We start from the raw sequence: 25,753 nt of genomic DNA on the forward strand, positions 1-25,753 counted from the left end.
AGCTTGGGTGCATCTCAGCTGGGCACTCATATTCAGTGGAGATCACACTTCCCCTGCAGCTGTCAACTTCACACCCAGTCCAAGCCAGAAAAAAAGGTGTATTTTCTCCCTTGCACTCTTAATGGCCCGAAGAGCTTTTATAAAGCATAGAGAACGCTGTGAGTTGTTACAGTGTTTGTTTATCTGAGATTTCTGGTTTGTTGAGCAAGGTTTCCTAAGTGAGGGAGAGAAACAGCGTGTTAAATGGAAATATAAGTATACTCTCTAAAAACCACCGATGAGTGCAAAGAATCCACTTAGAACATATAACCAAATGTTATTTAATATCTTAAAAAGTAACACAATCCAAAATGGATATTTCACACAACACTACATAAACAACATGAACACAATATTACCATATGGAGGGACTTTCAAATATAGACTTACAAAAATCCCTGTCCTTTTTTTTCCTTTAAATTATTATACTAAGCATGACAAGTAATCATCATTTACAATATGGTACACTGACACAATAAAAACCATGTTACAAATGTGCTGTTATAAATCAGTAACGTTAGGGAAGACATTTCATGAACTGCAATTATTTCATATGAAATACTATACAATATAAACAGAACATCCATCTTGGATGACCTTTACAGCAACCAGAGACCAAGTAATTTTTAAATTTTTTTTCAGTGCAAACACATTTATACAAGGCAGTCTTGGCTGCAAAACTCCCTTCTAACATACAGTAAGTCCCACTTGCATTTATTAACTCATTTAAACCTAATGCAACAGCCACATTCAGTCACTCACAGAAAATTACCTGCAGAATTATGATCCCTTTAAACTTAAAATCTCCTCCACACATAAAAGTAACATCTGTGCCAATTACTCCAAGGGCCCTTTCATACATCTGGGTGGGTATCCTTTGGGTGGCTCTAAGCGACATACACCACGAGGGCAGTGCACCCCGTGGAAGATCACCCTTGCGAGGCGGGGCAGGCTGGCGGCTGGCGCGGATCCCGGCTGGGTGGCTGTGCATTTCAGCAGGGACTCAGCCCCAGCTGCCCTTCCACAGCCAGCTGCGTGGCCTTCTGCTCCTTCTCTGCCTTTAGTGTCTCGGGGCGGGGGGAGGAACACGGAAACCCTCAGCTCAGAACTGAGCTTCAATGGAGTTAACGACCCATTCCCATCTCTCTCAGATCCTCAGAGATCAGGGGAGTTATGCCGGATTTACACTGGCGTAACTGAAACCAACGTTTAGAGCGCCACTATAAAAGAAGTGTGATAGTCCTGCTTTCTTCTAGCACCAGCTTGGCTTTTGGTGGGTCCACTGCATGTGTCTCATGCAGTAATGAGCACTTTACTTATGCTGGGGGGAACATTTTAGATATATAGCCTTTTTTTTTAAAGAATTTAGTAAAAAATAGAACTTTTCTCTCTAATACTATACAGTTTTCTTCAGAAGAGCAAAGAGAATTGTAAACCGTGGGTATGACACCAGATTAGGAGTGTTATTTGCTTTCTCAGCACAACTTGAACAATTGTGTTGGGAAAAGCACTATAAAATGTATTTGAAAAACAAATTTTTAATTAACATGACTGTTTATAAAACCACTGCTGCCAGTACTTGTATGACTGCAAACTTGGTTTTGGAACTGCTAATCTAAGAGTGTCTGCAGAGCCGTAAAGTAGTTTCTTACTTAAACAAACTAAATGCGCCAAAAGAATAATTTCAGAATATAAACCTTAAATACTTTGGTTAACTGTTAAACTTATTTCAGTAACTTTAAAAAAGCTACTAGTTAATAAGTTAGTCTGCAGACTCTTAGCCTTTGCTTTTTCCAATGGGCCTGGACAAAAAGTAGGGTCAGTGAACTCTGCCTACCTCACAGGCAAGTGCTCCGAGACCCTCAGGCAAGGAGGTGTGATTGAAGTGCAAAGTATTATCTGTGTTCATGATGGCCTCTGAATACTGGTTTGCTTGTTCTCTTTCCTAACAATGACTACTGCTGGCAAGCACTTAGGCCACAGTTTACATTAAAATATTTGTTTTCCAATACATTTTTATTTTTTAAAGTTGAGTGAATGTTGTTTCGCATATAACAGTCATTTTACAGTGGTGCTGGGAGTCAAATGGCTAAATGGTTTCTTCTGAATTTTAACTGAAATACTTAAAATGGCAAAATTAGCTCAACTGATGATTGTTTATTAATTTGCATCAAGATAATGGTACTAGGTTTGCTGAAAGGTGTTCATAAATCGGGATTTGTATATAATGCAATCTGCTTAGGTTCAACTGCCACTTTCTTCCTTTGGTTCTTGGAAAAAGCTTTCTTTCTTCCTTCTTGAAAGGTGGCTTGTTGCAGCTGGCTACTTTTCAAAAGCCAGCTTAATTTTTCTTGGAAACTTGCCCACGTTCTTTGAACAATAGGCACATACCTTGAGTAGGGACCCTAATACTGCTCCCAGCAACGTCAATTAAAGGCTGTTGGTAATTTCTATAGGAGCAAATGTTTCAGATGCACACAATCTAGAGACCAGAGTGCATATCATTAAAGGAAGAGCTGTTTTAACACCCTTGCCAGTTCACAGAAACCATGACGTACTAATGTTGACAAAGATGGAGGCAGAATAGGGCCCCAAGTATCTGAAGGCTGCCAAGAAAATACCCAGAGTGTCTTCTGTTAAACCCCAAAATGTCAGTCATATTTCATAGACTGTAGATGTTTCTAATTTGCTAAATTACAAATACATTTTCAAGTTCTACCAGGCAGAAATTTTAGCAGTAACTGGGGAGAGGATGGAAGGTTTCAACCTCCCTTTCACTTTTATCCCAATTAGGCAGCCTTGTCAAAGTCTTAAAGTGACTCATCTGAAAGCCATCTTTTTAACATTGTAGAAGGAAATTGTGGCAATGGAAACATGATGACTTCATATGCAAGCTTTGACACACAAGAGAACGCCATGACCTAATGCTTCAAAGTTTCTAACCTTGCTTTGTACAATACACTTTTCATGTTGCTGCATTTCATCAAATTCATGGAGGTAGTTATATGTGTAAAAAAAATTACCATAAAAGTAACATGTTGTATTATAATAATACATATTAAGTGTGCAAAATGCCGACAGATTTGTGTTGACCCTTTACAGTTGAACACAACACAGATTCAACCTAATCTAACTCTGTAAACCTTTAAATTGATACATTAGAAGAATGATAGATAAGCAACCACATAATACAAGGCTATGATTTCATCAAAGGATTAGGGTGACATAAAGCACTCAAGCTCCACTCTCGTGGTTTTGTTACCAGAACCTCAAGATGGAATTTTCTTATTTTCCATTGTTGATTTTAAAAGGAAAAAAAAAATCAAGATTAGAACGTTTCTATTTGAAACTTCTGATTACATTCCATATTCCAAGAGTCACATTAATATTGGTACAATGCCATGTCAACATTAATATGACATTTATGTTGTCTGCTGGTCTCTGGGAACTTTAGGAAATAACATACTATACAGTTTATAGGTATGTACTATCACATTTTGTTGGAATTATGTCTTCTGTACAACCAGCTGCCTGCACAAATTCTGATTAGCTTATGACAAACAATTATTTCTTCAAAGGTGAAACCTGTTTCTGCTCTTCACATTTTAATACTGCCATTAGTACTTCAGATCATCGCTGTAATTTTTTTTACCATTTGAATTTAAAAAAAATTTTATTTACTGAATTGATACATACTACTGATGTCAGAGCTCATCTCAGAAACAAAATCACAGTCAGCCACTGCATAGTATATGACAATTCCCCACAAAAACTCTGACTCAACAGTTTGCATGGAATAAGTACGGCTGGAGTTATATATTGAATAATAAGATGCGTCATGCAAAGCATTATATGGTAATTAGAGCACATCTTGGAAGGTATGATAAGGCAGAAGGCTAAAGGCCAAGTGACTTTGATAACCAACCAAAAGCACAATAATTTCCTTTATGTGCACTGAAAGGTCTTATTGCTCCTATGAAATGGAATTTATACACTGAAATCAATGAAAACAGACCTGTGTATTAACTGGGTATTCTTGACAGAACTGGAAACTGATTGTGTCCAGAGTTAGCAAGCTGTTTTTTATAAGTAAATGAACTATATCCAATGGTGTAACATAATGCTGAATTGCCAGTAAAGACTTCTGATGACAATAGAGAACATAAGTGAAGCTCAAATGACTTTGTATACAGAGTAATAAATGTCACCAGAACTTGATGAAAATACAGGGTTTCAATATGTACAGTTGGGTTTCATACTGGTGTACTACAAGAGCTAGACAGGGTAAATGTCCCTTTTCTATGAAACAATTTGGACTGTTGCATGTTTTAGTGTCTTTGTTACTCTTCCACCAATTTGTCAGTTCTGATAAAAAAAGTCAGTTTGTTGCACTACCAGGTTTGCATGAGTAACAGAGCAGAATGTGACCCTATACCTAAAATTACTCTTGGAGTTTAACTATCTGTAGAATTTACTCTGCAGTAATTAGCATAGTGCCAATTACATCGGAGTAACAGTTTAGGGAGAGCAATTAGGATGTACCATGCCTGCAGGACTCAGATTTCTACTGCAAACCAAGTGGACATATAGAATTTCTAGAAACCAGACATGTCCATAAAATGCTAAATTGCAAATAACATCCACTGAATAAAAAGGCCAGAAGTTTATAATTCTCTAAATTTTGTTCTCTGATAATCATTACACTGTATGCTATTTTTAATAGCCTAATTTAGGCACTCTATTTAATAAGCTACATAAAATAGATTTATGTTCCTTCCACTAGAAAGAAATCAATTCTTCAGGCCATACTTGTCATTTATATCATAAAGGATATTTTTTTCCAAGAAATTAGTTATCCTGATTCCTATATTAATGGCAAGTTGCAATACCAGAAGTGACACAAGAATAAGTTTATCTTTCTAAAATAAGTGAATTATACTGAAGACATTTCATATATTTTGTGTCACTCCACATTGTGGCTCCACGACAGTTACATCTTTCCCTTCCCTCCCCACTCCCCCCTCTATGCAAAGGCCCACCTCCTCACTGGTGACTAGGGAAGGTCAAGTTGCAAGTCTCATTAAGTAAACATCTCTCATATTTTTGAAATAAAAGGAGGAGCCGCCTCCCTTCCCACCCTCCATACCTAGGAAAAAAGCAAACCAAACCAAACCCCAAACCTCCTTTTACTTGCTTAACCAGGCATTTGTAAAATTGTGTCACAAAAATGCACAGTGAAAATGACTGATTAGTATTAATAATTCACATATAGAGCTGAGGTCATGACTTGTCATGTTTGGCATTGTTTTTCCTCACGGTGATCCTGGCTGGTTACTTTCAGCAGTGGCTCAGTTTTTGAAGAAAAAAATTATGAACTCTGCAGCAGAGTTTAGCCTCTGACCAGGGGCATCACACATCTGTGGCATTTTTTAAAATGAAGTTGGCAACTGCATGGACATTGAAAATGCAGATTACACTTACAGTGTCTAGACTTTCATATATGTGCTCAGTTACAATTAAGTGAAGTAAAAAGTGTACATATTATCCCTACTGCTATTCTGTTGCTACAGAGCCGCAAATGTGAAAAGCAATACCTTGAAATAAAGACTTCTTTGTTGCCCCTAGTCTACATAGCAGCACAGTTTAAATGAACACTAAAACTGTGGATGAGATGCTTGTTTTATTTTTCCCCAAAGATGTAAACATCAGTCCCAGTGCCGTAAACTTTGCTGTATAGGATGAGACAGACGATCTGAGGCAGGCTGACTATCAGACACTAGTGACAGAAGCTTGCAGGCAGTTACCAGGTTTCTGCAGTTTCTCAGCTTCGCTCGTGGGTGGCTCTGCAGTGGCTCGGAAGTTGAACGTGGGGCCTGCGCCACCATGCGCAGGGCTCAGAGCGGGGTTCTGACGTCTGTTGCTTTCAACAATACTCGAAGTGTTGGATGCCAGGCTCTCACGAGTACTGCAATGGAAAAGAAATATATATACACACTCATATGTGGCACGCCTATATATCTATCCACCAGACAGGAAAGGAGAACAGAGTGTTTTATAATAGGTTTCCTGTGTTTGTATGTAATGTCACATCAATGAATCATCTCATTTTGACAGTACACATACGTTCCTCCAAAATGCGTCCCAGAGGTGCTCAGCAGTCATCATACCACAACACAGGTACAGAACTAAGCACAGCTGAAACTGTCACACAAACTGTAAGCTGAACCAGTATCAAGCATCTGGATTTTTCACTCAAGGAAATAGCTTCCATCTTGCACTTGGAATGTGCTAGTTTTCTTTCCTGACTGGTGCAGCTCTGTGACTAGGCAGAGCTAGGGCAGCAATCATATAACACAGCATTCTCTGTTGTCTTCTCCCTATGTTTTTGTACACAAAATATTAAATAGAAGTCTTAAACCCAAGAGGTTTTTAAATGCAACACTTTGACTTTGCTTTGCAGCTGCGATGATTGCAACTTACCAAGACAATGAGAAATCTTAACTGCCTGGTCTGTGATCTTGCCCTGGCCAACAACTAGTGCTCCTATTTCATTCAGAAAATGGACAATCTTCCTTTAGTTCTAGCATATCATTTAACCACAAGAGTGGCAGGACACTTAGCACTTTTTAAAAAGATTAAGCCTTTTAATGATACATCTAATTATGAATGCAGAGAAGCTTTTAGTCTACAGTTTTTAAAAAGCTCAGCTATGACATGCTAAGGCTACTTTTACCAGTACTACTGTTTTTGTTGTCTTTACACTATTAAATAATTTTTGATCTCTAAATAATGTGTGCCTGCTCAGGAACAGGTCTACTTTCAAACATCCATGTGGCCCCCTGGTCATGTATCCTTCACCTGTACCCCTACTTCTTTATAAAATGACATCATCACTTGCTGTGGAGATGCTTACAGAATACATTTAGAGGACTGAATGAGTTATTAAATAAGCACTAGAAACAAGGATACTAATGACCAAAGTTTAACAGTCAGTGTAAAGTCAACCTAAATTTACCTGCTACTGAAAGGGGTAGCTCTTGCCTGCCTTGCGTGGACCTGACCCTGCCACATGTTTCTGCTGCTTCCCTGACTAAGCCTTGCAGAGCCAGCCACATCAGGGACTGCTCTCAGTTAAATACTAGTCCTAAGAAAAAACAGTATTAGTGCTAGCATGAAGGGAAGAGTAAAAATGCACAGCTTTAGATGTGGCAGGGCAGAAATGTGTCAGTGCATGGCATAGAGGAAGAAAAAACTACTTTTCCTACTCATATGGCACATTTAAATAATCTTAAACTGACTGAGTGTGGAAAATCAATGAGGCTTTTAGGAAAACTCTCATAGATCTTTCAAACTGGTCAAAATGGATGGTACTGATACCCTTCTGCCAATGACTGTTTTATTGTCCATAGTTCCAAAGAGCTATAATGGGTGACACATAGTAAATGATTCCTGTGAGCTGCAATGATGTATGGCACACTTCTCTTGCTCATTTTTTTTATTCCTCTCCCTCTGATTTTTAATGAAAATAGATGCAAATCTTTGTTTTCAGAGATGTTTTATATTGTATCATTATTTATGGGACCACCAATTCCAGATCTTCAGACATGCTCAACCCCAATGTTACAAATTGACCATTACAACATATATACACAAAAACTGCAGTGAAAATTCTGCATGCAGAGTAATGCCAAAATTAGCTTTCTTTAGGTGACAAAGAACAACAGTATTATGTAAGCTCTGAAAATAAAGGAATAAAATTAATCCTGACAATTAACATTTACTATATATAACTTGCATAAAAGCAATGCACAAAATATTGTGAGGCTATTTTTCCCAAAGGTGATTAATATGTTCACACATTTTGCACCCAAAATCTTTGGAAGTCAAATGACCATTGCAAATCTCTTTAATGGCAACCATTTCTTTCTAAATGTTTTACTGTCCTTTTTCAGACTATTAATCAGACTTCAAAAATATTTTTTTTCCTTTTGTAGTGTGAAATTGGTAATTTTGATTCCCCAAACAATGTTGCATACTTCAGTTTGAATGAAAAGATAGCATCCCCACCTCAGGAAGCAGAGTCACATCGTCAGTGGAGGCTAGAAGAATATACCTGAGGAACATCATATATGCACTACCTGCTCTTATATTCTTCCCAGGGCATCTGCTAAAGGACACTGTCACACCTAGCTGAATCTTACCAGATGGATGCTGGACAGCTATTTTATATTTCCTGGGAAAGGGCTGTGGAATACATTTTTTATTATAAGGTAAGATAATAACAACAACATGGTACTTTTAATTAAAGGGCTTAATTCACCCTCGGCTCAATTTATTTTTGGAGACTTATACCAAGAAGTGACCCAAACACAGCAAAATCATAAAATTTAATAATTTTGATTCAAAGCTCATAAAAAAGCTTTGAAATATCCAGAATATATGCCAGTCTGACAAAACAAAATACCCTAGAGAATGTTTTGGTTTGGGATTTTTTAGGCTTACTTTAGCTGGCCTGCCAAAAAATGACATTTGTTAATAAGTAAACAGTAAAATTAAAAAAAAAAAAAAAAAAAAAAAAAAAAAAAGGATTTGTGGAACACAAATATAATTGAAAGTTGCTCATCTGTTTCCCTTTTGATTTAAACAAAGTGGTATAGCAGCACTAAATCCAGTATGCTCACCACATCCTGTTCTCTTGCTGGCTAAGTTTAACATAAACAGAAATTTTAGCTTTTGTGAAAATAATTAGGGAAGAAAATGTCTACCATTGCATTAATCAGAAACACAAGTTTGATATTCATCTAGCATACAAAACAGTAGTCCAAGAACTGATTTTTAATCCAGTTGATATCCTATTCTGGAGGTGACTATTATACTCTGCAGAGTGAGACAGGCAAATACCTCAACATACTCCCCCACAAAAACTGATTGCAACTACAGCACTTCAATTAGTGGAAGAGATCACATTTAAAAAGGAAAAGTACAAACAGTTTCATGCAACAGTCCTATGTGAGAAAGATGTCAGGCATCTGCAGAACAATGAATAACATAAATTCAAAGCGTTCTCAAGCTTCTTTTTTAGAGTGGACTCAGTGTTAGTGGTACAATTTATTCAAATTATGTTTCAGATTTTTTACTCAGAAAAAATATACATTCACTAGAAGCCTGCTGTAGTTCAATACATCACTGCAAGCTGCACCACCCTCACTCATTTCTGTCTTGTCATTAACATAAGTGGGAGTAACCACCAAATCCAAAGAATTTCTTCCAGACTGACAGGACTTCAACTGAAAATGAAATTTAGTCCTGTGTAGCAACAGCAAATCCTTCATGTGCCTTTCTGAGAGCCATTGCTATTGATGTAAAAAAATATATATTTCTGAGGAAAAAGAACACCATTTACAGTGGAAAATTTAAAAAGTGAGAAAAAACCAAACAAAAACCCCCCATTTTTTCCACGTAATACTAAATCAGTCTTGGAGGTTTTATTTTTAAACACAGGCAATAAATAATTTAAGGTTGAGTAAGCCACTCTAAGAGAACTAGTACTGTAAATTATTTCTGCGTTCTTAGAGTCATTGTTCTGAACTCTGATGAGTTGCTATGCAGGTCAAACAAAACTGGTCATGCTCCATTCCATCAAGGACCTAGGAGTGCCAAAGGTCAGACAGACAAGGAAGAAGGCTGGCATAAAGGATTCTTAACCTGGAAATGAACTTAAGAAATCTCCAGGGCAGGGAATGCACCAGCATCTCTCTACTCCCTACATTTGTAAGACTTCTAGCACACTGAGACTTCCACAATGCCTGAAATCCCTGGAATAGTAATTACCAACCAGCACCACCACACGCAAACATCTACACTCTTTTCCCAAATATCTTAGACAAGGCACCTCAGCAGTGTTGTCACACCTTAAGTTCAAATATCCTGAGCACTTTTAACTTGTAGGGGGAGTGGCTATTCCAGTCTTACCAGTTTAAAATGATGACTAGATACACTTGCCAACATTTTTGAAGAAAACTAACAAGGAAACCCATACACAAAACGATTTGTTTTACTTTTTGCCTGAGCCAAACATTATGCCACCTGGTCATGCCTAGCCTTTCCATTAGCTTTGTTGATGGTATCTTAGAGGTAAAGGGAAGAGTATGCAGGAGCTCATCCCTTTTATTCTAAAAGCAAACACAAGTTTAATACAGAAAAAAAAAGGATACAGGGTGGTTTTCAGCAAACAGAAAACGAACTAATACAGAGTCAATGCCACTAATGGTCATTGGTTTCTTACTGTATGGTGGGAAACCCACACATCTGATAGAGGACTTGAGAGTTGTAGAAAAAACATTGTCTAAAAACATGTGAAATTTTTTAAAACAGCCCTACATTCTGTCACCAATATGACACACCCATAAAAGCATAAATGGAACTTCCTAGTCTGTAAAGCTGCAATGAATGTGACAGTCCTACCGTGGAGAGTTGAACCCGCTGTCCACAGTAATGCTGCTGCTGTCCATGCTGTCCAGGCGGGCTGAGTGGGTGGCTCTCTGGTTGTTGCTATTTTCTGTTTCCTTCGGGGTGAGAAGAGTAAGATTCTTCTCAAACTTTCGCTGTAGATCCCTTTCCTTTTCTCTCTCTAGGAGCCATTGCATCGTACCAACATCATCCCTGTTCTTTTCTTCCTCGGCATTTTTGTTGTTTCCTTCCTCCGAGTCATCATCATCAGATACGTTGTAGTAGTCAAAGGAGGCCTCCTGGTTCCCGGCTGTCTCTTGCTGTCTCTGAGAAACAGGCATGACTTGTGTGACTGAGGCTACCATCGCTTGTTCAAGTTTCTCACATCTGATGGGCAACGTGTCAGAGGGGGTCTTTTGATGGGGCTTCAGCAGAGGTGTGTTAGACTTATGATAACTATTCACAGAAAGAGTGTTGTGCAGAGGCTTAAAGAGCGTATCCTTGCTAAATATTTCTTTCCTTTTATCCAGGCTGCTTGATTCAGTGCTATGGTGTTGAACCAGCCGCCCGTTAGCAATCACCTCTGGAGTCTGGCCAGCAGTCACTGAACCACTGCTTGGGCCCTTTGGGGACTCCTCCTTGTGCATACCAGGCTCCCTAGCAATATGTTGAGACTGTCTTTCTGTGGGAGTCATTTTTTTTAGCCCATCTGTCCCTGTTAGCGTATCATGATCCTCTTTATTCTTTCCCAGTGGTGATGGAGCAGTAAGCACAGTCTCGCTGGATGTGTTGCACTGAAAATAGTCATCAACTGCAGATTTTGTTGTGCAGGAGTTGAGCTCACTATATGATGGCAAATTCTCTGTAGGCTTGCCTTGTTCCAATAGGCTACAAGAACTGGGGGTTTCTACACCGCCCCCGGCTATTTCAGGGATGCAAGTCTCTTTGTAGCTTGCAGATGAAATCAGAGCCCTTTGATGACTGAGTGACTGAGATGGCCTTAAGGTACTATCATCAATGTAGGTTTGGCTAGTTGTTTGGTCATCTGGGCTGCAGCCTTCACCTATATCTTCAGGTGTGCCTAAAGTTGCTGAGCCCAGAGGTCCCTTGGAGTTATCCATGGATCTAGACCTTTCTTTAGCCTTACTGGACCGCTCATTCCTTGATCGTCTATCCTGTGTATGGCTGTGGCTCCGATGGACCTTGGAGTGGGAGCTTCCCCTGGAAGGTTCAGGGAAAGGCATTTCAGTTCTTCTTTTGGCCAGTTCACCAGACACATCCCACTCTGGTGTCATGGGAAAGTGAGATTCAATCATGTTAGGATTGCTGTGCATTATATAATTATCTCCCTTGTGTTCTATTATAAAACAGCCCTCCCGTGGGGATCGAGTCAAGGGATCATAGAACTCATACTCCCTTTCAGCAGGTATATCCAAATGAGAGCCATCAGATGGGTCTCCTTTGGACACACGGGTCTTGCTGTGCGACCTCGATTTCCCATGAGACTTTCTGTGATTCCTGCTCTTTTTACTTCGTCCACTGTGGTGAGCTGAAGACCCTGCTTTGCTTCGCTGAGCTTTTTCTTCTTCAAGTTTCTTCATTAGTGCAGTGTGTCTCATGACATTTTCCACAGTCAAGTCTGGGTTAATGCGCCTAATAATCTCCATTTCTACCTCTCTAGGTATAGTGGTAGGAGTGTCCTCGTCCCTTAGCGGCCACTCCTCTGGAGGAAACTGGGCAGAGAAATTTGCCAGCTGTTTGGTCTTATCCTTTTTAAAACTTAATCGAAATAATTTGAGTCCAAATTTCTTAGACTGCTTTTCTACATCCTTAGGCTTTGTGAGTGTCTCTGATTTATATGAAAAATTGACAGTACTTTTACTTTTCTCAGTAGGTGGGACCTGACATAATGAAGGAGGACAGTATGAGTCTTTACAGTCTTTTGCTGATTTCCTCTGTAGGGTAGATGCATGCATGCTGTGCATGTCTTCTCTGCAACAATGGCAGGAGTCGCAGTGGTTTTTGGGTAGTGTTCGGTCCCTGACACATCCCGAGGTGGAGGGAGTTATAGTTCCTTGTTGTGGAGAGGTACATTGAGACCTGTCAGGTATCCTCTCATCCAAATGGTACCATTTACTGTTAGTTCTTATGAGAGATGGTGTTATAAAGTAAGTCTGTGGGGTTACAATGAAATAACCATCCGGAGTTGGGTATATTTTCCTCTCCCGTACAAGCATATTCAAAGTATGTCGAAGGATTTCTGGACTGGGTGTTGGAACTCCTGGAAATAACAGTAAACACATATCAGGAAGTGCATAAAACTGTGTAGGACTCTGGTTTCCCCCTCCCCCAAAAAAACTCGTTTTTCCAATGTGCAAGCTGGAATATGCCGAACAAAAAACTCCAGTAAAATGTTTCGTTAGGCATTCTCTTCTCTGTTTATTTCTCCACTTATCTCCTACACTTCAGACATATCAATTATTAATTAAATAGATGGCCATTAATAAAGTACTAAAAAAAAGCCCCAAGAAAACTTCTAGTCACTTCCAATGTGCACGTAACCTTAAGCTACAAGACTGAATCACTGAAAACCAGTGTCAATGGAAATAATTCTTCTTTTATTCTTCTTCAACCACGTATTTATATCCAATGTCACCAGAACTATTCTTATAATGCCCTGTCACATATAAAGCAGTAGTTATTTGTTACTTTGGATGACTAAGCTGCTTTTCCCACTGAATACTACACTGGAAAAAAAAGGCGTTTCCTCAAACTGTCCCTTTATCACAAACCTGATTTAACTGATTTGCTCTCTCATTAAAATATTTTTTGACTACATCAGCTACTCTAAAACAGAGACATCCTGAATAATACAGTTAATCTTACCCAGAAAGTCTTTTCCATTAGGCTAGAAGTTACAGATTTAGCTCCCAAAAATTTGCTTCTCAGAGTTCCTTATCTTCCAGGTGAGATAGGAGGGACACAGTCTAAGTGCACGTATTGCATACGAGAGAGAGGGACAAATATGACTACCCTGCATCAATGGCATTGGTATTGTGAGCCAGATCCTTCCCATTACCAGCACCTGCTGGATTCAGTGGTGCTTGACCAAGTCTTCAATGCTTTATTAAATAAAACACTAAGTTGCATGTTGTGTATAGGAGTAAGTTCCATCTAGAGCTAAGGAAAAAAGAACTTCAGTTCACAAACTAGTTTTAAAAAGTCTATTTATGCTGAACAAAAAAATACTTCCATATTATCAGTGGAAAAAGCTATCTTAAATAAATAAATTTTGTTTAACTAAAATGTGCTTTAATTCTGAGTACTAGTCTGATTTATATTTTTAGAACTAGAGACATCTTTTTCCAATGGTTTGGATGGTATATTTTAAACAGAAAAAGTTAATATTATTTATTCTGTGTCTTAGTTTTAAACAAAAGTAATTTAGAAAAAAAAAATAATCAGAGAGCAACTTAGGTTGGAAGAGAACTCATGAATTCATCTGGTCAGCACCTCTACCCAAATCCTGGCCAATTTAGATGACGTCAGCCAGGACCTTGTCAAGTCAAACTCTGTCTTGAAGAACAGAATTTCAATGCACGCAAAAACACTTCAGTGAAGCATACGCTTTTTACAAAAACACTTCATGGAGAAAACTCAGCAGGGGTACCTGCCATAAATACAGTATCTCCAGGAGCACACAGTGTCTGGTCACCAATTCTTCTCCAACACATCAAAGGTTGGAGCCTGCAAGCTCACTGATCCTCTCATGACAGCAAAATCCATTAAAAGCAACAAGAAAAAGAGAATTTGTACTAATTCCTTAACTCATCTTCTTTCTTGCAGCTGGGTTGGAGGCAACATATTCTTATGTCTAACTTGGAGTGTTATTTGAACTTAGTGACATGACCATGTCATTACTACTCATATCCCTAACTAAAACCTTAAAATGAAACAGGAAAGGGTTAGCAACAACATTGACATGAGCAAGAGCAGGTACAACACAGAAGGCACCAGGGAGAAGTACACAGGGACAAGTGCTGGTTTTGATTGGGGTAGAGTTAACATAGTTCATGCACAGTCCATAGAGCTGAAATACTGGGGCCACTTTGGATGCAGAAAGTGAGAGGCCAAGACAGGATATAATTTGAGAGCATAAATGAAAATGAAAATTAGAAAAAAATATGGAGAATCAGAAGCTTGCATTTTCTCCCCTTTTCATGCAGGTGTCCACAATTTCTGTAATAATCCAAGCTAGAGTAAACAAAGACCCCCAGAACCCCTAGGTGAGTTAACATGCCAGCAACAGCAACAGTCAGGAAAAGCTGAAATCCAGAGAGCTGGGGGAAAAAAAAAAGGACTATTTGTCCCCAGCCCAGAATTCTGAATCTCTCTGGACTGAAGTAAGAAATATGTGAGCTTCCTCTGGATTATGAGGCAAAGCAGGCTCTCCTCTCCATAGCTTTTGATAGCACACAGGAACACAAAGAGTGATTTCAATCCATGTAACAACCAGCAGCCATCTAATTCTTCACTCCTGCAGTGGAGCTGCTGTGTCTGCTTGGGCAACACCACCTCTTTGACATATGACTTGCATCATGACAAGACCACAAAACTCAGGCTCATTTGTTTCTCCATCCCATGCTAAATATGCACTGCAGGGTCCAACCATGGTTCAACTCAGGTGCACCTGCTTTCAGCAGCCAACCTTCCTTCCTTCCTCTACATGAACAACCTCCCTGATCCATTGCACTTTTCAGAAGCTTACAAGTGAAGACTTCAACAACATGTGCTTACCTTTGTGAGAACCTGGTTCTTCATCCTTATTTTACTAAAAAGATTTTTCTTAACATACTGTTTCAAAAACATCACAACACAAATAAAAGAGATGAAAGTATTTCTCTTGGAAGCTTAAAAAATAGTTAGAGACAGAAATGGATGTACTGATGTTTTACAGCAATTTAGGCAAAAATTGACTGCAAATACATGGCAAAAATAATAATATGTATTTTTCACCCCGTAAATGATAAGGGTTACAATGTGAGTCTCTAAACACTGGATGCACAGTAGTTACATTAATCCAGTAACTCCTGTGAATGGAAAATGTGCAGATAAACACTAAGGGAAAAAATCAGCATGCCTGGCAGTCAATGATGCTGTAAAGTTAATTGTGTCAGCCTTCTCTCTGGAGCTGAAGCCTATCACTTTTATCACTCCCAGCATACAGTCCATGCTGTGGTTCACTAAGCCAGCAGTGATGACAGCAGATGCTGATCTTGGAAGCTCAGCACTGTCAGCTAAGGGTTGCTATGGGTTTTATTCCAAGCTCTTTTAAGTACTTACAAAAGCAGAAACAGACCCAAACTCAGCTTAGGCTTTCCTGAATGGCAGACAGGAGCAATGACTTTAAAATGGAACAATGGAATCCAGAGTGAATATAGATTTCTTGGCTTTCTCAAGACTTTCCTCTTTAAAGCAGTCTTTCCATATAGCATCTATATAACACAACCTACCCACCCCCCTGCATTCAAAGGTCTCCTTATGGTCTCCCTTCCTCCATTAAATAGGAACAAGGGAAAAAAAACCTTGGCTTAGAGATTCTAGCCCATAAAATATTGCATGACAGCAGTGGTGTTACTTAAGATTATGTAGTGGTTTAATAATTCAAAAGCAGAAACTGTCTGGACACTGAATCATCAGACATGTACATTTTCTGTATCTCAAGAGAGTCTACTGTGCCATCCACTGAGCTTCCAGACAGAAGATTATGTCTTGTTTGCTGCTCACAAAGAACACTGACCTAGAGTGAACTCACTTAATGTAAGACACTTCTTTTAAGTGCTACACATATAATTCATACATTTAAAGAGTGAAGTTATAAAGGTGATTGTCAGAGGATTTCACCAGCTTTCAGAAAACTGCTTGCTTCAAAAGCAACCTAAGCCAATACAAGTATTTTCTACACTGAAATTTTGAATGCCTTAAAATTATTTAAATGTGTACGTAGACCAAACTGGGGAGGAAAAAAAAAGACAAATATCCTTATTAAAGGCAGCATAGACTAAGGCTTGATGTTGTCTTCATCCAGGTTCATACAGATAAGAGTGTCTGGTTGCCAAACACAGAACAGGGGTTACATTCTTAGCTCCTTATACTGGATTTCAAAGATTTACATTTAATGTATGGGATTTAAACCATGGTCAATAAATTACAAAGTAAGGCTGTATAAACATCTCATTGTTTAATTCTAAGTTAGAATAATGGAGGCACGTGCAGGAGCAGCCCTCTCATTTTATAAAAAACCCAACAAATAACAAAAACCACAAATAAGATGTGCATCATCAATACAAACTTTTTGAATAAAATAAATTCATGAAAAATACATCTGAAGTAGTACTTAAATGGTGTTAAATCTGCTAAAATGATTTTCTCCTGAGCTGATGCTAAGGCTTAACAAGGGATAAAAGAAATACTCTGATTGGCTCATGAAATACTAGTTAAAGATGTGGAGTGGTTGCTATGTGATGTTATAAATAATTAGCATACCTTATTTCAGATAGAGCCATGGCCCAGATTTATGCCTGCACAATGGCTCAGCAAACTAGAGGGCTAGACAGCAACTGTAAGACCTTGCACTGAGGAAAAAGCTTTATTATTCTTAGACACTTTTGAGAATAGCATCTGGGGTCTTAGGAAATTTATCTTCACCATGAAATGCAGAGAAGGATCTGTTCATTAAAGCACAAACAAGAGGCAGACAAGTGCTGCTACAGGAGGAGATACAGAGAGGTTATGTGATAGTAACAGACACATCTACTGTGGTAATCCTCCTCTCTCCCTCAGAGCATCAGCACCTGGTTAGGAAAAATAAACTATCAGAATATGAAAGGATATCAGATATTTTAAAATAGCCACAAGGAATATAAGGGCTCATAAAGCTACAGCTGATTTATTTGAGGATTTTGGGCACAAAAGTGAAAAGTGTCAGCACAAGAGGTTGTGTTTATTGGAAAGGAGAAAATTTTTGGATAATCCTCATACACTGAGAGAATATGTTCACATGCTATGTTAAATATGTCATGGCTGGGACAGAAAGGCATTTCTCTAGAGAAGGGGAAAAATTGGTGAACAAAGGGTGGATTTTTTTCCTTCAAATAACTTTCTCTACATTTTGGGAAGTGAGGCTCTCCTTTTCTTTTTTTTAATCTCAGATGAGAAATTCATATGTTAATGGCTAGTGGGAAAAAAAAAAGGCAGCAAGACACTATGTGCTAACTTGCCTCAGGCTTTGTCTGAGCAGTGTCTACAAAATAATCCAGCCAGCTGAATTATATTTTATGTTTGGTTCTGTCTAACAACAATAGTACAACACACCAAGTGAACTGATAATCATGCTCTCAGGAAACTCAAAGAGATGTCACCAATATATTATAATTTCCACCATGCAACAGTGTTTATATAAAAATAATGATAGAATAATTGAAAAAATACTTGCAATCTAAGAAATTCTTCCAGTACATAGCACACATGGAAAAGATAACTTGGGGGAAAAAAATCATCAAAATGAATTAAAAGAATTACAACTGAGAACTCTTCCTTCTTTGCATTCTAACCCTTACAATTTTTACCACTGATTTTATTTTCAAAATCGGCCTCATAAACAAAACTACAAATAGGGAGAGAAAGCCAGCATTTACAAAATATGCTTGAGTAATTTTTTCAAAGTGCAATTATTAAATGTCAGACAGAATTGTTTATTCCAAACACAGCTCTCAACTGAGAATTATATTTTAAATTCTCAGAACTCAGTATCAGTTACAACAAAAGACATAAATTTCAATCCTTTAAGTAACTCTTGCTCTAAAATGTAAGCAAAAAAAATTCCAAACATCAAAACATGACTATGGTAAGGCTGCCTAGCCTAGCCAGATGCATCAGTAGCTTTCCTACTGAGGCACTTTTAATTAGCTACTTTTTGCAGCTATAAAATAGGTACAATGGAGAAGTTTCTCAACTGTTTTGGAGAGCTGTAAACTCAGACACAGAATAGGTAGACATCTTGCCCAGGATCATACACAACATATAAAGTTCAGCTCACTTGAGCAGTAAACTTCTGCCCAGTGCTTTAGTGCCTCAATGTAAAATGTCTCTACAAAATGCATTTCACATGATTCACCCACTCCAGATACTGACGGCCAGTAGAGAAGCAGCATGTTCAAGAGTACATTCTTGTTATAGGATTCCCTTTTTGTGATGTTACTTACATCTTTAATTCAAGACAATTTCCATTTACCACTTGATAAATATCAAATGCTGACAAGAATACCTTCTGAACAGTTTACCAGCAAGCATATCTATGGCTCTCCAAAACTTTTAGTTTAGTCATGGAGAGAGATGTCTGGTTTTTAACTGTATTTCAATCAAGGGCAGTACAGAAGCAAAAGCCAGAATTGTGTCCAAGAAGGAACTGAGAACTCCTGGAAAACAGGCTGACACAGTCCTTTCACTTCAAATATAACCTCCCCCTGAAGCAGGCACATTGTTGTTACTGGACCCTACAATTTGCATCAGGTTGTAGAGCCTTTTCTAGGTGAAGGAACCCATGGAGTTGTGTGGGAAACCTAGTCTTTAGAAGGGAGATCTCTACAGAAACCTCCATGAGGTCACCTCTTTGGAGACTGGACAATGACACTTGAACTGGTTGAATGATGTCAATGGAACCCTTATGAGTTAGCTACAACCAGCCTGAAAGCCACAAGGCAAAATGAGCTTGCTCCAGCTATGACACAACATGTTTTGCTCTCCATAGCTTCTAAAGAAAGCCTGCACTCTTTTGGCTATGATGATAAAAAAGGTTATTTTGTGAGAAAAATCACAAACAAGCTTATTCTGATATCATCTGAAAGAACAGCCAATATTCTGTTGTTTGGTACCACAAGTAAGTTTTATTACTTACATATAGTCAGGAATTTGCCCTGCAAAATGCATTTCACATGAATGGTCTTATCAAAGATAACTCAATTCTCTGTATGTTTAAGAATAAAGAAAAAGTTCCAAGATTAGAACCCTAATGTCTCCTTTACTTTTTGGTTAGAATGTCAGGATTAGTCAATATTCCCATCTAGAAGGTACTGAGGCTTCTTTAACTGCCCTTTTACAGACATGTGCTCATCTGACTGATGATTTATTAATGACTGGTTACCTGGGAAGCAGGTGGTTAGGTGCTCCATTAGTGCTTCTTGTGTGACTTGTTTTCGGGCAGAGTTCATTGCTGAGATGGCCAAGCAAAGGATTTCCCCAAGTGGAATAAACTGTGACTGAGTGATGGGAGACATGCTGATGGGTGATACATCACCTGTAAAAAGGCAAAAGATGTGCAATGAAGCGTTTGGTTTAAAAATCTGCTCGTAGGACAGAGATAGAGATACAGCTGGTGAAAATTCAGAGATCTCTAGTTTTTGTACTGAGTTGGGGATAAACCTCTTACACTGGAGAACCATCCATCAGCTTATTTCAAAACTTAAGACACAGAGAACTTTGGAAAATGGGAGATGTACACTATGCAGACATAGTTTCAAAAGGTAGACTAGACAGACTCAGAAAAATGCCAATAAATTTGCACTCATGGCTGCAAAACCTCCTGCTTAACATCCTCCTAGGTAACTGCACAAACAAAATAGTCACATATATTTCCCTGGACATAAAAGGGGAAATTTCACTCCCCTTTCAAAGTATAGATCACCCACTGTGTCCATTTGATATAGTATTTTTTATTAATAGTAATGTTGCTAAGTTAATGAATAACATTTTAACTCATCTGATAAAGCACAGAACACTTTTTAGAGGCCCAAAAGCATCGAAACACCTTAAGACTGATATCCTGAATAAACCTTGCCTAATTCTACGTGCCAAATGTCTTTGTACAAATTACATATTACTTAGAAGTTTTAATGGTTTCAGGATGGCCTGAAAATTAAGTTTGTTGTAACTTTTCTCATGTTGTCTTACAAGCTATTCATTAGCCTATAGTTAAAAAAAAAAAATCATTAAAAGATTTTAAAGTTATGGGAGAAATTACAATGTGATAATACTAGCATGACTACGCATACACAAGTGCATTTAAACATGCTTTATCCAAGTACAAAAATCTTTGATTCTGCTCTGTTACTCTTCTTGAAGTAGTAACAGCTCCCCAGTGATCTCAAAAAGAAGAAAGCAACAGGCTAAAATATTTTCCTTGCCAGTGGAAAAGGAGTAATAAAGAATAACAGACAGAACAAAAGGTGCTTAAGTAAGAATCTTATTCTGGCCACAGGTCAATCAATAGCCAGGGATTAAGTTCCACCTAAATGGCTTTGAAATGTCAGGGAAATCACCCTATATCTGCTATGACAGAGCAACACCTTATGATCAAATCATGAATCAAATTACTAGAAATTAATTCAAATTCAAGTTTTCATTCTCAATTCAGAAGACCTAGTATTTTTCCCCTTAATTCTATATTCCTATTATGTCTGCTAAACAAGAGCAGCAGCTTCTAAAACTGATTATCAAAATGCATTTACTCTGGCATTATACTCAGCACTCTGGGGGGAAACATTGGTGAGAGTAGTAAACTGCATAGCTGTCTCAGTGAGACTCATGAGCAATATTTTTCAATCACGAGCTCTTCTATCTGCTCTACAAGAGTGATACACATTACCCAAGACACAAGAATGATTTAAAACTAGACATTTGTGCTATGTTCTCTCCTGATTGCTTTGGCTTAATCAGACCTGACTAGATCAATGCTGCATTCCCTTCCCAGTACGGCAGCATTCCTCCAGCTTCAGCACAGTGAAGCCCAAGATCCTCCTCATTCTTATCTCACCACAGAATTATGACCTTAAAATACAACATTCTCTGGACATTTTTTACTCAAATGCACCTACAAGTTCTTGCCACATGCATTACAGACAACTGCAAAGAAGATGACACACGGCTTACAGGGAAACATGAGAGATATGCTTCCATATGACTTGGGAGAAACATCATTTGTTCCCTCATCATTTGAGTACGGATAAAAAATGTCACAGTTATTATATTACTATTTACTAATAATTATATCTGCTGTCAGTTTCAACTTGTCCATAGACAAGTCTTTGTAATCAGCCAGACACATAAGATTATGAACTTTGATCACAGTCACCATACACTTTCTGTAGGGGATCAGTTTATTTAACAATTAATGTCATGTCTAAGAAGCATCAGAATTAAGGTAAGAATTATGCAGATTTAGCTAAGAAATTAATGTCTTTAACACAAAGATTACGTGACACGGGTATCCTTGGGAGAACTACTAAATTGAGTTCAGTGCAATGTCAGACAGATTGGCATATATTGACCACAGCTGAGGTTTAATCTCATCAGGGTCATTGGGCACTGAAATGGGTTCTCTGGTGTCCTGGTTTTGCCTGGGACAGAGTAGCTTTAAGGACATCCAGGAAAAGGGCAGCAGCTCTTTAATTGTTTTACGTGTATCACCAAGGACCTGGCAATTTCTTAAACCTAAGCAGCCTGGCAGGAGTATCCCTGTGTCTGTTCCCAGCCATGCACTCTCACTGCCACCTACCCAGGTGCCAGGACGGGAAAATGGGAGGAAGAACTTTTTATTTCCTTTATATGGGAATGATCCATTCACAGCTAACCAGAATGATACTTGGGATGTAAAGAATGGGCCTTAATACTGTAATCAGCTCCCTGAAGTGGGAAAGGGACTCAAGGAGTTTTATACCTGAAGCTTTGCTCCACAGCTTTGTAGCTGCCCCCAAGAGCGATGCTTGAACGAGAACTCAGAACTCAGAAACCAATTGCTCTGCTCAGGCCCAGGAGCAGCCCATCCTTCCCCCCTGACTGCCAAGAGCCTGCAGATCACCTCTGAGATCACTTCCAGTGGGGACTTGTTAACTTAAAACTGGCTAAATAAAAGCTAAGAAATAATAAAATTTGTTTGATTTTAGTAACTTTGCACAATTCTTCCTTTTAAAGTAGGCCTTCAGCATGGAATTGCCTTCTAGGCGAGTGAGTAGAAAATATTCAGTCTGTGCTGAATTTGACCTCCTGGCAGCAGGACTCTTGTCACCAGGAACAAGCCAGGAATTTCCACCAAAATACCAACCATACTTCACATAACTCCTCAATACAAAACATTCAGTATTGGTTCCTTAATGTTAACACAATTTCTAGCACAGCATGTTATAGTTAGTATACCAGGGTAACACACATTCTGTTTGCAAATATTTGGGAGCTTGACAACCATTTAATCAACTACAAAGATTACTATAATTGCCCTTAAAATCATCATTTAAATGGCTTTAAATTATATAGAAATGTTTAAAAAATACTTGTTTATGTGAGGGCCTTTCTGGTTTGTAGGGAACATCATGAGTTAAGTCTTACTCTTTTCCACTGAGTGCTCTTTAACCTTCTTCATTATGACAAGAAAACTGTAGTTTCTCCTCTGTTGTGATAGAACGATCTCCATAGCTCCTTGTGCATAACTGTCTGCTGGAGATAGTTACTAGCTCTTGTTTAAAAAGGCTAGCACATATTTTGAACAGACCTAGTGATAGAAAGCCAAACTCCCCTCAGTCAGGGAAGTTCTAATTTGCCAGATTTTATCTTGACTGTCCCATGGCTCTGAGAAAACTATAACCACAGAGTGTGTGTGATAAGTCAACAAACTTCTTTGATGCACAGTAACAGCAAATATCTTCCATCTACAATATGATATAATAAAATATATGAACATCAATTACACACATAAATACTGTTAGGCTGTTGAACAGAAGGTTTACTATAACTTCTTTAGGAAAGATCTGCTAAAAAAATAGCAAATATGCTTTTCCTAATTTTTTTGAAGACCACATCACTTACATAAAACATCTAGCATATGGCTCCTGTTAGCTCTGACTGATGCTTGTCTCAAGCAGCTTTCTTTTGAAATCAAATTACTAGCCTCAACTTTCATATGTTTGTGTTCCCAATTAAATGAAAACTAGAGCTCAGAGAGCAGTTTTCACCAGCTGACTGCATGTTTTGTTTAAATATGAGATATATACATGTATATATATATGGCTTCAGCTTTGTTTCTGCAATGTCTTTCCAAACCATTTTCTAAATATATTTTTTTTAAAAAAAAAAAAAGGTTTTTAGATTTCTTGTATTAAGTGACATTCAATTTTAAAGATTGTCTAAGCACATAAGAAACAGTGAACAGGAATTGTACTCATTTATGCCTTGGGGATTTGTATCACCAGCCTGGGGGGAAAAATTATTTTTATTATTTAGAACAAAAGATTATGTAGCACATAAAATAAGCACTTAGCTCTTACATTGCACTTTTCTTCAGTGGTTTTCAAACACTCTGAAAAACTGGGAACCATAACTATCCTTAACAAACAGATGAGAAATTGGTGGTCTAACATAGCTGGGAATAAAAATTCCCATATCCTGAACCCATAGCAGCCAGAACTTTTCCTGTCACAGTGCATCTAGTGTGTCTGTTCTCTGCAAGTCTGGGTAACACCATTTTGTGAGAAAATGAGGCAGACTACATTCTGTACCATGCATCAGCAATTAAAATATCAACTACACACCGATGACAGAATTTTTATTAGTGATTCTACTGCTGGAAAGAAGTGACCTGGAAGTCAAACTCTTTGTCTCATGAACTTTGCATAAAGATTACTAGAAAAATCACCTCTTGACTTACAAATGGAACCAATTCAGTAAAACCATTGTGAGCAAATTAAAGAAATCACAGAGCAAAATCATACTATATTGGAATTTATACACTCTATTTTCTCTGAAATAGGGGGGAGACCCTCTGATTTACATTCTGCATCCTGAAAGTACAGGAAGTCAAAGCCCCGTTTCACTTCTTCAGATTCTCAACACCTTTTTGACCTTTTGTTTCTTATGGCTCAAGACAACTTTTAAACATAATTTTTAGCCTCGTTTCCACAGAAAATGAAGCTTGCACAATCACAATCTGTGTGTCTGTATGTGTCAGGGAGATGGAGCCTCACTAGACAAGAGCAGTGATTCTAAAACAAGTGTTTGCTACACATTACATCTATACAGAGCTTCAGGCATAGCAACCTCCCACTAGATAGGACAGAATCCAGTCAAAAAAACATTTGTCAAGGGAAATCTGACTTCACTACTTTTGCTGCTTACAGAATTACATTATTGATCAAAAAACACTGAGCTAGAGCACAGTAACTTCATGGCATCTCATGGTTATAATGGTGGTTGCAACAGGAATCCCCTACAAAATTTTTCTTGCCAACAGCCTGTTCTGATCAACTTGCCTATGATTTCACCCTGGGAAGAACTACAGATAGGTCATTTTCTAACTAAAACTACTTCAAACAGCAGCCTAGAATATTATTATTTTTTCCCAACAATATTAAAAGCAAAAAGTCTCTTATAGAAAAAGTGCACTTTCAGATTTACTTAATGAAGGGAGAGATGCTGAAGAAATTATATGTCTGGCCTGGGTTGCACAATTACCCCCTTTTGCCTCAAACCCCAACTTGACTGAATTATGCTAATTAAAGAATACTTAAATAGATGTAGCAAACCTATTCTGATGTGAATTCACAACAAGGATATATTATTGTCATTTTAAGTTAGACATTCCCATTTGATTGAACAAAGGGAGGGAAAAGGAAGACTATGCAGATTTCTTTGGTATTAACCAGATAATTATGAAATACCTTGAATCTGCACTAGCATGCTAACACAGAAAAGATCACATTACACTGGAAAAATCAGAAACAAAGAAAATTATAAGAAATGTTTTTTGTGCTGTTCCCAGATGTAGCCTATATTTTCCTTTTAGGCTACATTTCCTGCAGTATTTTATGAAAAAAGCTGCAGGTTGTGTTTGCTGGACAGCTAGACATATTAAAGGACTGATAACAAAAACAAAAATGCATTAAAGGCTTTTCCATTTATTCCTGTTTAAGAGCAGCTTAACCAAAGGCTCAACTAATGCATTAACACATTCATTCACTAACCAGCAAGTTCCTGCTGCAACTCTGAAATGCATACCCACCAAAATAAATAATGAACACTTCCAAGAGTGTGACCATCCAAATCTACACAGCCTGAAGAAAACACACCAAATTTAGTATAACCAATATAACAAACCAAAACAGAGTTCTAGTTCCTTACTAGTTATTAACTTCAACTGTGTAAATTGATCTTTTTAATCATT

General features: G+C 38.1%; 2 protein-coding genes across 10 annotated transcripts in view; one reads left to right on the forward strand and one right to left on the reverse strand.

Annotated features, from left to right (window-relative positions):
* Nucleotides 1-25,753, forward strand: part of CASP3 (caspase 3) — a 180,485-nt gene that overhangs the window by 148,686 nt on the left and 6,046 nt on the right. The gene's annotated exons all lie outside the window — the stretch shown is intronic.
* Nucleotides 305-25,753, reverse strand: part of STOX2 (storkhead box 2) — a 141,563-nt gene continuing 116,114 nt past the window's right edge. For 8 of the 9 annotated variants that reach the window (XM_079305628.1, XM_079305627.1, XM_079305630.1 and 5 more), the window contains 3 exons: nt 19,691-19,843; nt 10,504-12,769; nt 305-6,004 (listed from right to left, as the gene is read on the reverse strand). In XM_079305628.1, coding sequence (XP_079161754.1) covers nt 5,809-6,004; nt 10,504-12,769; nt 19,691-19,843 — 2,615 coding nt within the window. In that variant the 3' untranslated portion in view covers nt 305-5,808. Of the gene's footprint in view, nt 6,005-10,503; nt 12,770-13,374; nt 13,462-19,690; nt 19,844-25,753 lie in introns of those variants that run through there. The other variant, XM_079305635.1, reaches the window with a different exon arrangement.

The sequence above is a fragment of the Erithacus rubecula genome (assembly GCF_903797595.1).
Source record: "Erithacus rubecula genome assembly, chromosome: 5".
NCBI lineage: Eukaryota > Metazoa > Chordata > Aves > Passeriformes > Muscicapidae > Erithacus > Erithacus rubecula.